At 38.5% G+C, this 14,104-nt stretch overlaps 1 protein-coding gene across 1 annotated transcript; it reads left to right on the top strand.

Moving 5' to 3' along the window:
- The first annotated feature begins 6,568 nt into the window (after positions 1–6,568).
- Positions 6,569–12,473, top strand: LOC112840371 (olfactory receptor 8B8-like). Its single transcript, XM_073904045.1, has 2 exons — positions 6,569–6,580; positions 11,535–12,473. The coding sequence occupies exons 1-2, from the start codon at positions 6,569–6,571 to the stop codon at positions 12,471–12,473; spliced, it is 951 nt and encodes a 316-aa protein (XP_073760146.1).
- Positions 12,474–14,104: the final 1,631 nt, after the last annotated feature.

The raw sequence follows: 14,104 nt of genomic DNA, 5'->3' as shown, positions 1-14,104 counted from the left end.
AGGAGCTGGCCAATAGCTGTGTAATACAGGTGTCTTCTGATAGGTATCTTGCTTAGGTACTTCCTGTCATCCTAACAGACTTTTTAGGACTGCACTGTATTCCGAGATTTTCCTACCATGTCCTTCTCTCCTTTCTTAGGTGTCAGAGTTTCAACCCACTTTGAAGGCCTTTATCACTGACTCCCTCTTCCCCCTCCCCATTTTATCCTTCACAGCTATTTACCACAATAAATGTCTTGGATGTCTAATTATTTCTTGGCATCTGCTCCTTGGGAGACTCTAGACAACACAGTAGATTTACACTAACTGATTTTAACACTTAGATTTAAGCTCTGATAATGGAGACAGATTGGTTTTGTTATAAAAATAGACAAATCCAGGGCAGAGAATAGAATATTCTGGAACAGATTTTCATTTATATAATCCATTAATTTTTGACCATGTAATTAAGCAATCCATAGGCAAAGTAAAATCTTCTAAGCAGTTGATTCTGTAAATAGTAACTATTCATGAGGAAAGGAATGAACTTTGACATTAACATTAAATTTGTCAATGAAAGAAGAGAACTCTTCCATTACTTAAATATGATTTCAATTGCAAAGTTTAAAATGGTTGTAAAAATGATGTAAAACTATCACCTATGTAAAATATTTCTCATTTTTAAAAATTTCTTGATGATTCTAAAAGAAATTAGAGATACAGTAATTAAAAATTCTTGATTAGGAATTACAAACAGACGCACAATTACAAATACGCACAAAGCCTGTTATAAAGAAATTATGTTCTGGAAGCAAGTAAAAATTTTCATTAAGAATTATGGATATATTTGAGAATGTTACATAATAAAAATAACGTGTTTCTTTTTTTAAATTTTTATTGTTATGTTAATCACCATATATTACATCATTAGTTTTTGGTGCAGTGTTCCATGATTCATTGTCTGTTCATAACACCCAGTGCTCCATGCAGAACGTGCCCTCCTCAATACCCATCACCAGGATAACCCATCCCCCTACCCCCCTCCCCTCTAGAACCCTCAGTTTGTTTTTCAGAGTCCATTATCTCTCATGGTTCGTCTCCCCCTCTGACATACTCCCCTTTTCCTCTCCTGTTATCTTCTTCTTTTTCTTTTTTCTTAAAATATGTTGCGTTATTTGTTTCAGAAGTACAGATCTCTGATTCAACAGTCTTGCACAATTCACAGCGCTCACCGTAGCACATACCCTCCCCAATGTCTATCACCCAGCCACCCCATCCCTCCCACCCCCAACCACTCCAGTAACCCTCAGTTTGTTTCCTGAGATTAAGAATTCCTCATATCAGTGAGGTCATGTGATACATGTCTTTCTCTGATTGACTTATTTCACTCAGCATAACACCCTCCAGTTCCATCCACGTCGTTGCAAATGGCAAGATCTCATTCCTTTTGATGGCTGCATAATATTCCATTGTGTATATATACCACCTCTTCTTTATCCATTCTTCTGTCGATGGGCATCTTGGCTCTTTCCACAGTTTGGCTATTGTGGACATTGCTGCTATAAACATTGGGGTGCATGTACCCCTTCGGGTCCCTACATTTGTATCTTTGTGGTAAATATCCAGTAGTGCAATTGCTGGATCGAACGGTAGCTCTAATTTCAACTGTTTGAGGAACCTCCATACTGTTTTCCAGAGTGGTTGCACCAGCTTGCATTCCCACCAACAGTGTAGGAGGGTTCCCCTTTCTCCACATCCCCGCCAACATCTGTCGTTCCCTGACTTGTTAATTTTAGCCATTCTGACGGGTGTGAGGTGGTATCTCATTGAGGTTTTGATTTGGATTTCCCTGATTGTGGCTAGGACTTCTAATACTTCTAATACTACGTTGAATAGCAGTGGTGATAGTGGACATCCATGCTGCGTTCCTGACCTTAGGGGAAAAGCTCTCAGCTTTTCCCCATTGAGAATGATATTCGCTGTAGGTTTTTCATAGATGGCTTTTATGATATTGAGGTATGTACCCTCTATCCCTATACTCTGAAGAGTTTGATCAAGAAAGGATGCTGTACTTTGTCAAAAGCTTTTTCTGCAGCTATTGAGAGGATCATATGATTCTTGTTCTTTCTTTTGTTAATGTATTGTATCATGTTTCTTGATTTGCAGATGTTGAACCAACCTTGCAGCCCAGGGATAAATCCCACTTGGTCATGGTGAATAATCCTTTGAATGTACTGTTGGATCCTATTGGCTAGTATTTTGGTGAGAATTTTTGAATCCATGTTCATCAAGGATATTGGTCTGTAATTCTCCTTTTTGATGGGGTCTTTGTCTGGTTTGGGGATCAAGGTAATGCTGGCCTCATAAAATGAGTTTGGAAGTTTTCCTTCCATTTCTATTTTTTGGAACAGTTTCAGGAGAATAGGTATTAATTCTTCTTGAAATGTCTGATAGAATTCCCCTGGGAAGCCATCTGGCCCTGGGCTTTTGTTTCTGGGGAGATTTTTGATGACTGCTTCAGTTTCCTTAGTGGTTATAGGTCTGTTCAGGTTTTCTATTTCTTCCTGGTTCAGTGTTGGTAGTTGATACATCTCTAGGAATGCATCCATTTCTTCCAGGTTATCTAATTTGCTGGCATAGAGTTGCTCATAATATGTTCTTATAATTGTTTGTATTTCTTTGGTGTTCGTTGTGATCTCTCCTCTTTCATTCATGATTTTGTTTATTTGAGTCCTTTCTCTCTTTTTTTTATTATGTTTTTTTTTAATTTTTTTATTGTTATGTTAATCACCATATATTACATCATTAGTTTTTGGTGCTTTTTTTTTTTTTAAAGATTTATTTGTTTATTTATTCATGAGAGACAGAGGAGGAGAGAGAGAGAGAGAGAGAGAGAGAAGCAGAGGGAGAAGCAGGCTCCCAAGGAGCAGGGAGCCCGATGCGGGACTCGATCCCAGGACCCTGGGATCATGACCTGAGCCGAAGGCAGACGCTTAACCATCTGAGCCACCCAGGCACCCTCTCTTTTCTTTTTGATAAGTCTGGCCAGAGGTTTATCAATCTTGTTAATTCTTTCAAAGAACCAGCTCCTAGTTTTGTTGATCTATTCTCCTGTTCTGTTGGTTTCTATTTCATTGATTTCTGCTCTGATCTTTCTTATTTCTCTTCTGCTAGGTTTAGGCTTTATTTGCTGTTCTTTCTCCAGCTCCTTTAGGTGTAGGGTTAGGTTGTGTATTTGAGACCTTTCTTGTTTCTTGAGAAAGGCTTGTATTGCTATATACTTTCCTCTCAGGACTGCCTTTGCTGCATCCCAAAGATTTTGAAGAGTTGTGTTTTCATTTTCATTGGTTTCCATGAATTTTTTTAATTCTTCTTTAATTTCCTGGTTGACCCATTCATTCTTTAGTAGGATGCTCTTTAGCCTCCATGTATTTGAGTTCTTTCCGACTCTCCTCTTGTGATTGCGTTCTAGTTTCAAAGCATTGTGGTCTGAAAATATGCAGGGAATGACCCCAATCTTTTGGTACCGGTTGAGACCTGATTTGTGACCTAGGATGTGATCTATTCTGGAGAATGTTCCATGGGCACTAGAGAAGAATGTGTATTCCGTTGCTTTGGGATGGAATGTTCTGAATATATTTGTGAAGTCCATTTGGTCCACTGTGTCATTTAAAGTCTTTATTTCCTTGTTGCTCTTTTGCTAGCATGATCTGTCCATTTCCGTGAGGGGGTTGTTAAAGTCCCCCACTATTATTGTACTGTTGTCGATGTGTTTCTTTGCTTTTGTTATTAATTGGCTTATATAAATAGCTGCTCCCATGTTAGGGGCATAGATATTTACAATTGTTAGAACTTCTTGTTGGATAGGCCCTTTAATTAGGATATAGTGTCCTTCCTCATCTCTTATTATAGTCTTTGGTTTAAAATCTAATTTGTCTGATAAAGGGATTGCTACCCCAGCTTTGTTTTGGTGTCTATTAGCATGGTAAATGGTTTTCCACCCCTTCACTTTCAATCTGGGGGTGTCTTTGGGTCTAAAATGAGTCTCTTGCAGACAGCATATCGATGGGTCTTGTTTTTTAATCCAATCTGATAGCCTGTGTCTTTTGATTGGGGCATTTAGCCCATTTACATTCAGGGTAACTATTGAAAGATATGAATTCAGTGCCATTGTATTGCCTATAAGGGGACTCTTACTGTATATTGTCTGTATTCCTTTCTGGTCTATGTTACTTTTAGGCTGTCTCTTTGCTTAGAGGACCACTTTCTATATTTCTTGGACTGGTTTCTTGTTTGCAAATTCCTTTAGTTTTTGTTTGTCCTGGAAGCTTTTTATCTCTCCTTCAATTTTCAATGACAGCCTAGCTGGATATAGTATTCTTGGCTGCATATTTTTCTCGTTTAGTGCTCTGAAGATATCATGCCAGTCCTTTCTGGCCTGCCAGGTCTCTGTGGATAGGTCTGTTGTCAATCTAATGTTTCTACCATTTGTAGGTTACAGATCTCTTGTCCCAAGCTGCTTTCAGTATTTTCTCTTTGTCTCTGAGACTCGTAAGTTTTACTATTAGATGTCGGGGTGTTGACCTATTTTTATTGATTTTGAGGGGGGTTCTCTGTGCCTCCTGGATTTTGATGCCTGTTTCCTGCCCCATATTAGGGAAGTTCTCTGCTATATGCTCCATTTACCTTTTTGCCCCTCTCTCTCTTTCTACAATAGTACATTAAAATGATTATTCACCACGACCAAGTGGGATTTATCCCTGGGCTGCAAGGTTGGCTCAACTTCCGCAAATCAATCAATGTGATACATTAATAAAAGAAAAAACAAGAACCATATTATCCTCTCAATAGGTACAGAAAAAGCATTTGACAAAGTACAGCATCCTTTCTTGATCAAAACTCTTCCGAGTATGGGGATAGAGGGTACATACATCAATATCATAAAAGCCATCTATGAAAAACCCACAGCAGCTATCATTCTCAATGGGGGAAAAACTGAGAGCTTTCTCCCTAAGGTCAGGAACACGGCAGGGATGTCCGCTATCACCACTGCTATTCAACATAGTATTAGAAGTCCTAGCCACAGCAATCAGACAACAAAAAGAAATAAAAGGCATCCATCACCAGGCTAACCCATCCTCCCACCCCCTCACTTCTAGAACCCTCAGTTTGTTTTTCAGAGTCCATAGTCTGTCATGGTTCCTCTCCCCCTCCGATTTCCCCCCATTCTTTTTTGCCTTCCTGCTGTCTTCTTCTTCTTCTTCTTTTTTTTTCTTTTTCTTTTTTTAACATAAGCGTCTGACTCTTGGTTTTGGTTCAGGTCATGATCTCAGAGTCATGAGATCGAGCCCCACATTGGACTCCATGCTCAGTGCAGAGTCTGCTTGGGATTCTCTCCCTCTCCCTCTGCCCCTCCCCAGCTCACACACACTCTTTCTAAAATAAAATAAAATAAAATCTTTAAAAGTGAATGGATAAACTTTGGCATATCTGTATAGGGGAATATTATTCAGAGATAAAAAGAAATGAGCTATCATGCCATGAAAAACATGTAGGAGTATTGAAGACATATTTTCAAGTGAAAAAGCCATCTGAAAATGCTACATACTATGTGTTTCCAACTTTTTGATATTCTGGAAAAGGCAAAAATATAGAGACAGTAAAAACAGTGGTTTTTGGAGGGAGCAGTGAGGGATGAATAAAGGAAAGATTGGGGATTTTTAGGACAGTGAAACTATTCTGTGTGATACTGTAATGATAGACGAATGATGTCATGTATTTCTCAAAACCCAAAGAGCATTACAGTACAAAGAAGGATGCTTAATGTATAAAGTCTGAAAAATCATTTATGAAGTCAGGACAATACCAGGAAGGAACACAGATAATAAAAAGAGAATCTTAGTGCATTACAAAATTATGAAACCTCAGTGAAGGAGGTAAGGGGACTAGGTGCTAGAAATGAGTGAAGTTGTAAGACTAAAAGCGAAGGAACTGCCCATAAGCACTGTGCTCTAGTTGATGAAGTTGGTTTCTGTGGGGGTATGGGTTAAGAATTCTGATACTGCTGTGCATGTATACTGGAACTGAACAATTACATAAATGGATGGTGGAAGGTGGGAGCCAGGCTTCTTGCTGTTGGAGTGGGAATTTACAAATAAGTAGAATTAACAGGAGGCTAGAATGATGGATGTGGTAATAGAGTTGGAGACATTAGTAAGAACTCACATTTAGCTTAATATAGGTACAGATGCTACATATAGACATATTCATACATATGTGTATATACATTTTTAGTATACAAACATATTTCTTTTTCTTGTCAACTGAAAGGGCCTTAAAGGAATGACACCCCTGTGGCAACAAGCACAACTAGCATTGAGATCTTGGTTTCTAATACCATTCCCTAATAAAAAGAATTTAATACCATTTCCTAGAGAAATGGCTGATTCTATGGCCAGGATAGGTGATAACCAAGATGAGCCTGGAGCATCTTGTAATGCCACAAAGTAAGGAAGTGCTCTAAACACACACACACACACACACACACACACACACACACACACACACATGAGCACATGCATGCAGACACATGCACACACACGTGCATGCATGCACACACACGCAAAATGGGGGTATTTCAAAGGGGTGTAGGAGCCAACTGAAAGAGCTCCACTGGAAAATTTGAGCTGGAAAATTTGAGTAAATAAAGTAGTATTGGATTATAACCCAGTGTATGAAGTAAATATGGTAAATTGATATAAATAAATAATTCAATAAATAACTTCCTATTCCTTAGGTGTGGGCTGCTCATAGTATTACTACTTCCTAAAAAGTACAGTATGGGAGTTGGGATACGGAAAGCCTGACTTTACAGTGGAGAAATCTGACAAACACTACTTCAGCCAAGTGATCAAGGTCATAATGAATATCCATAAATCATAAAGATAGTACATATTCTTGATATAATGTGATGAAAATGACATTACCTCTGTGACCAGCCTTTCCCAAGCCCATAACCCCAGTGTAGTCGTTACAAAATTATCAAATTCCAATAGAGGGACACCCTATAATATACCTGAGAAGTACTCTTCAAAACTGTAAGGTCATCAAAAACAAGGGAAGTGTGAAAATTGTCACAGCAAACAGGAACCTAAAGAGACATGACAAATAAGTGCAATATGGGATCCTGGAAAGAAAGACATTAGGTAAAAGCCAAATCTAAATAAATTATGGATTTTAATTAATAATAATGCCTCAATATTGGTTCATTTATTGTAATGAATGTACCATATGATTGTAAAATGTTAGTATTAGGGCCAACTGGATGCAGAGGGATGTATGAGAACTCTACTCTCTTGTCGATTTTTCTATAAATAGAAAACTTTTAAAAAATAAGGCCTAAAAATATTAAAAACATGACACAAGAACTTGGGGCAAAGCCTGCAGCAAAGCCTGTCCTCAGAAAATAATTATAGCTACAAACATTATCTAAAGATGTTCTCCCTACATCGGGAAGCAAAAATTTTTATCACCAATGATGGGAGAGTAAAGACTGAGAAGTCTTTACAAACTACTAACAAATCTTATTAAACTGTATTTTTCTAGGTGATTCTCCACAATTAGCTATCCTAGCTAAAGCCCCTTTGCCTTGTCATGTTTCCACAATTTGCTACTCTTTGTCCAACTTAGCATTGTAAGCATTTGGCTCTAAGTGGTTTCTTTTGGTCTTCACTTGTCTTGTGAAGGCTTCCATGCACATGTGAAAAAAATAATTAAAAGGTGTATGTTTTTGCCCTATTTATCTGTTTTAAGTCAGTTTAATTCTTAGACCCAGCTGGGGACCCTAGGCATGTAGAAGAGAAATTTTTCCTCTTCAAAATACAGTTTGCTTAATTTTACTACCTATATATGTACCAAGAACTTACAATTAGAGTAGTTTCATATATTTAAAAATTTATGTGTTCATACTGTGACTGGCCTTTTGAATTTTTTTTTTAAATTTTATTTATTTATTTGACAGCAAGACACAGCAAGAGAAGGAACACAAGCAGGGGGAGTGGGAGAGGGAGAAGCAGGCTCCCCGAGGAGCAGGGAGCCCAATGAGGGGCTCGATCCCAGGACCCTGGGATCATGACCTGAGCCAAAGGCAGACACCCAACAACTGAGCCACCCAGGCGCCCACCTTTTGAATTTTTAATTCAAAATCATGTTTGGTATTTATTCTTGTTCCTAGATGCAGTATTTGTTATTTGCTTTCATTCTGGGCTGCCAGGGTCTGTGTAGGGGGTATCTGCTCAGATCACCTGGCATGTAGCTGACCCCTTCCCCCAAATCTCTCACACCATCTCCATTGCCATTTCTTTTGTTAAAGTTCGCTTGGCTTTTTGCTTTTTTCCCTTTTCTGAAATTCATGCACCTTTACTGAGATCCAGAGCATGTTGCTCTGTCTGTATTAAAACAGGCATTCACCTGTGAAAAAACTGTGATAAGCTGCAGACACCTGCCACATTCTAAACACTGGGTAATGATCTAAGGTTTTTCTCCTCAAAATATGGTCATGTGAACAGCAGCTTCTGCATTAGCTGGGAGGTTATAGAGGTACAAAATTGAGTAGCCTACTCCAGATTTACTGAATTAGATTCTGTTTTCCCTTTTCCTTCTTGGAACTTGAAGATTTAATTTTCTTTTTACTACCTCAGGTATATATTTACATTTAAAAATATAGTAGCTTATGTTTCTGCATGTTATAGCAGGTTAGCTCAGTGTGACATAGTCCTGCAAATTAAGAATATTTAGTTAAAAATAAGTTTTCCTTTTCTGTATCTTTAAGATAATGCACTATAAGGCTTAAATTACCACTGACTTTGACAAATTAGAACATACAGGGCTTGAGTTGCTTAAAAAGGAGTCAGGAGATGGTTTGGTATAGCTCATGAAAAGGATGACTATTTGATATACTTTGTTATAATTGAATTAGGCTAAGATTACTGTTATGTAGATGAAACAAAGGAAATGAATGAGATAGTTTTACACTGTAAGGATAAGCTCAGAGTCTCTCTACACTCATTCTGTATTTGCACATATTAGCACTGGTTGTATTAAAGGTGAAAGAATGACTTTCAACTCTAGGGTAGAACCTCGGAATAAAACTCTTCTTGCACTGTGATTTGATATAATATGAACTGGGAGTGTTTCTTGTTCTTACATCACCTAAATAAGACTTCTTAACATTTACATAGAAAACACATGTTTTAATGAATCTCTAAGGTCCTCATCACTACTGCAGCCCAAGGAATGTCTATCTTGTGGGATATATTTCAGATTTGCCCTGAGGAATGTTTATTCCCCTTGTAATTTTGAGGAGTCTGAGAATAATAATTGGGAACCATTTTAGTAATGGTTGGGTTTTAAATTATCCTAAGTATAAAACCCATATGAAGGACTTCCCAAATATTTTTCTTGACCTCTGCTCTTTTTCTCTTTACTCTGTCTCTCACTGAGTTCACATATTGTCATGGCTTTAGCCTTTATAGAAATAATCTCTAAATCTTTTTTTTTTTTCATATTCTGGTCTTTGTCATGAACTTTATTTAACTTTACTTAGGCTGTATACTTCTACTTGGATGTCCAGTTGGCAACTCAAGTCCACCATGGTCAAAACTGAATGTATACATTTACAAATATTTCTACTCTGAGTTCTCTGTGTTTATAGTAACACCATAGTTTATCCATATGCTAGTATCTTTGGCAATTTCTTGTCTATTTCTATTCCCTTTGTGAGAAGTCCTGATGAATCTTTCCTTACATCTCTTGCATTATATTTGTTATATATACATTTATTTATGTATTTATTATATATTTATTTATAATAATATTATATTATAATTGCCTCTCCTAGCTCATCCTGCCTCCAGTTTCTCTTACACCAGTCCATCCTACTGGCCCTACACCATATTAATCCTTTCAAGTCTGCACTTTGATTGTTTCCATCCTGTGCCAAAACAGGAATAAAAATCTTGAGTGGTTTAATGACTTCTCATAATAAGTTGACCTTGATTTTGGCATTTGAAAGCTTCCTATACTGATCCAAATCTGACTTTCGATCCAATTCCATGCTGCAATCCAGAGGAGCGGGGGGCAAGGGGCATTGGGACCTCTCTGAGAGCCTGTGAAGATAAGTCCTCTATGTGACATTCAGGGAGAAGGGAAATTACATTCTTTCTTTGAGCTCAGTAACTCTTATCTGGATGGTATCTAAGAGTTCAGCAGTGGCCTTTTCATGTGTTACTGCCCCACATTCAGGTCTACAAAGAAAAAACATTGGTACTACATAAGCCTTTGCCTGTGTGGCTAGAATTCTGTTATAGTATCCATTATAAGTTCCAGAAAAGATGGGAAAAGGATCGTCATTCATATATTCTTCTGTTATACAAATATTTATTGAATACTTACTATCTATGTCAAGTATTGCTGTAAGATGCTATGGGAATAGCACTGAAGAAAATAGACACAATCTGTTTGGGGCTTAGATTAAATGTAAGTGTATCTTTATATGTGGAAAGAACAAACAATAAATGAATAAATGTGTAGTATTTCATATAGTGATAGGTGCTAGAAAGAAACCAGTGTGGATGCAGGAAAGATCATCATGTTTTTCTATTAGGTAGGGATGTACCTACCCCATTTGGTAGGAAATTAAAATGTATATGAAATGGTACACTTCTAATGGTCAATGTTATTATCATGACCTAAGTTGTAAATGTAGACTAGGTGAAAATTGTTTTCCACTGCAAAGCCTAATCTCTGGGGAAAACACTGGGAAAACATAGGTCTTCCAATTTTTAATCAGGTCCTTAGGATTTCCCCACTCAGGAAAACCCCTTGGGTCATATTAGCAGATGGATCTTCTGGCACCAGCAGATGATATTTACTTCCCCCTCGTCTGAGAGGACACTGGGCAAAACCACCGTCAGTAATCATGATCCATAACTCATGGCTCTTCAGAGTCGGTGGTACTGAGATTTGTTTTCTGGCATCTTCAGTCCAAAAGTCACTCAAAACAAACAAACAAACAAAAAATCTCTGTTTTAGGTTGTTAATCCCTAAAATTTATGAGAGCCACTGTCCAATTTTGAAGTTCTGATGCAGAAGGGTGAGTGTTGGATTTTATCTGTCCTGCTATTCTTTCTCCAAATCTTTTCTATGAAAGCCACAGGCTCCTTGAAATGATACATCTCCTGTTAGATGGCAGTTGTCTCTGAGGGGGGACTGGTAGACAGTCAAAGCAGAAGTGCAGCAGAGATCCTGCAGAGTCAAGAGACAACAGGGTTCCTGAATTTTATCCTGATAGAAATTGCCTTTTATGACCTTTTGATACACATCTTTAAACAATCTCTCAGCCTTTATACGGTGGAGACAACAAAGGCACACAGCAGGGTGGGTTTGAGTTCATTCTCTCATTCAGGGTCTCAGTCTCATTTTGGAGGGATTGGGGGGAGAGAGCTGGTACTCATTGTAATGTCACCCTTTGTCCTGTTCTCACACGTATGCCTTAGGGAAGAATGGCCGCAGGAAATGACTCTTCAGTGACGGAGTTTATCCTCCTGGGTTTAACACAACAATCACAACTCCAGCTGCCTTTCTTCTTCATTTTCTTAGGAATCCATGTGGTCACCGTGGTGGGGAACATGGGCTTGATTATTCTGATTGGTCTGAACCCTCACCTGCACACTCCCATGTACTACTTTCTCTTCAACCTTTCCTTCATCGATCTCTGCTACTCATCTGTCATAATCCCTAGACTGCTGATAGGTTTTGTAAAAGAGAACGTCATCTCTTATGCAGAGTGCATGACACAGCTCTGTTTCTTCTCCTTCTTTGTTATTGATGAATGCTGTATTTTGGCATCAATGGCCTATGACCGGTATGTGGCCATCTGTAAGCCCTTGCTTTATAAGGCCATCATGTCCCATCAGGTCTGCCTCATGCTGATGGTGGGAACATATGTAATGGGGTTTGTGGGTGCCATGGCCCACACCGGGTGCATGCTGAGACTCACCTTCTGTGGTGACAACTTCATCAATCATTACATGTGTGACATACCTCCTCTCCTCCGGCTGTCCTGCACAAGCACCTACATCAACGAGTTGGTGGTTTTCATTGTGGTGGGCGTCAACGTAACAGTACCCAGTCTCACCATCTCCATTTCTTACACCTTGATCCTCTCCAACATTTTCCACATCCGTGCTACAGAAGGCAGGTCCAAAGCCTTCAGTACCTGCAGCTCCCACATAGTTGCTGTTTCTCTCTTCTTTGGATCATCAGCATTCATGTATCTTAAGCCTTCTCCTGCTGGGTCTCTGGATCAAGATAAAGTATCCACAGTTTTTTATACCATTGTGGGGCCAATGATGAATCCTTTTATCTATAGTCTGAGGAACAAAGATGTTAAAATTGCACTGAGTAAGACTCTGAAGAAAAGGGCGTTCTCATAAATGGAAACTGTGTTAGTTACAGATGCCAAAACCTAGGAGGCGCACATAATGTATGAAGCTATGGAGAGAACAATAAGAAATCAAAATAGAAATGCAAATGATTCAAATAATAGGGTAAATGAAGTTAATTATTTGTAAATCATTTCACAAAGACAATATAAAGAAGAGGAGGACCAGTCCTTTACCTTTTCATAGAAAGTAAAAAGGATTTCATTTGTCATTCTCCTGCTTATTTTCAGAAGTTTTAAAGTTGTAAGTATAAAAGGTTGAATGGTAATAAATCCAGAAATGGTAAATGGTGAGATATTTTTGACTGAGGCATGTCTGGAATTCCTATGAAACTTTGTTGTGGAATGGACTTTGGTGGACTGTAGATTTGGCCATTTATTTATTCATTAATAAACCTCCATTGGAAGACTATTGAGTTTAAGGAACTGAGGGTAGTCTTTTTGAGTGCTGTAGGGGCTTTTGTTTCAGGAGATCCTTTTATTTCCTAAAAGGGGATAAGAATGGGGATATATTCCTATCACTCTGGTCTCTGGTCTCTTTTCACTTTAGTCTCAAGGGAATGTGGTAAAGCAATATTTCCTTCTGGTCCCTGTTCCTAAGGACAAGAAACTGAGATAACCTTTTAGAGCCATCAGGAGTAAAGGAAATCTACACTGGGTTTTACCTCTTGGGACTTTAGGGCAGAAAATAAGACTTGCTGTGTCTTCATTGGGAAGAATTTTGCTAGAAATCTTTGCCAATTATTAGCAGAGGAATATGTATTCTTTCCTCAAACGGGCTTTCAAACTCTAACTCATTAGCACTCAGCATTTTCCCTTTATTATTTTCATTATCCATTTGTGTCAGGTTTATATGCTACAAATGATATAATTTTACTTAATTAACAAATAGAAGCACTTATCCTGTACTGGACTCTGTTTTTAAACATGAAAAGATACAGAGGTGAACAAGACAGACAATGTGTGTACTCTCATAGGGTTCATTGTCTACAGTAAGGTAGAGCTGGGGTGCACATGGGCAGGATGAGGAGACAGGTAATGAGCATATGTGAATACATCAGAAAAATGCTTTGCAGAGTCTTTTTTTTTTGAAGAGAGAATCTCAAGCAGGCTCCATGCTCAGCATATAGCCTGACATGGGGCTAGCTCTCAGAACCTTGAGATCATGACCTGAGCCGAAATCACGAGTTGGACGCCTAAACAACTGAGCCACACAGGTGCCCCTGCTTTGCAGAGTCTTAAGTTTAGGTGATGGTACAGGGAGCAACTGTGTGGTTACTTTAAGTTGGGTGGAACGGGTTTTCTGAGGAGGTGATGTTTCAGCTGAGATCTCGTTGAGAAGAAGAGTCACATGTAGAGCATTCCAGGCCAAGGGGAATTGTGGCAAGTAATCATGGTGTTGAGTATGAGGGACAGAAAACAGTTGTGACTGTGACTTAGTGGTAGAAATGTAAGTATTAGGAGGTGTATGTAGCATGTAGGAAAAGATTTAGGAAATGAAGGTGGAGAATCAGGGCTGTGCAAGTCTTGAAAAGAGTAAATATTATCTTAAGCTCAGTAAAATCCATGTGATATTAATCACACAAAAGGCCTTACTTCTGCTTCCTCCTCTCCTCTTGGGAG

The sequence above is a fragment of the Callorhinus ursinus genome, unplaced genomic scaffold (genome assembly GCF_003265705.2).
Source record: "Callorhinus ursinus isolate GAN/ISIS: 27379988/994484 unplaced genomic scaffold, GSC_fseal_2.0 scaffold19, whole genome shotgun sequence".
Classification (NCBI taxonomy): Eukaryota; Metazoa; Chordata; class Mammalia; order Carnivora; family Otariidae; genus Callorhinus; species Callorhinus ursinus.
This window is presented reverse-complemented; position numbering and strand designations above follow the sequence as displayed.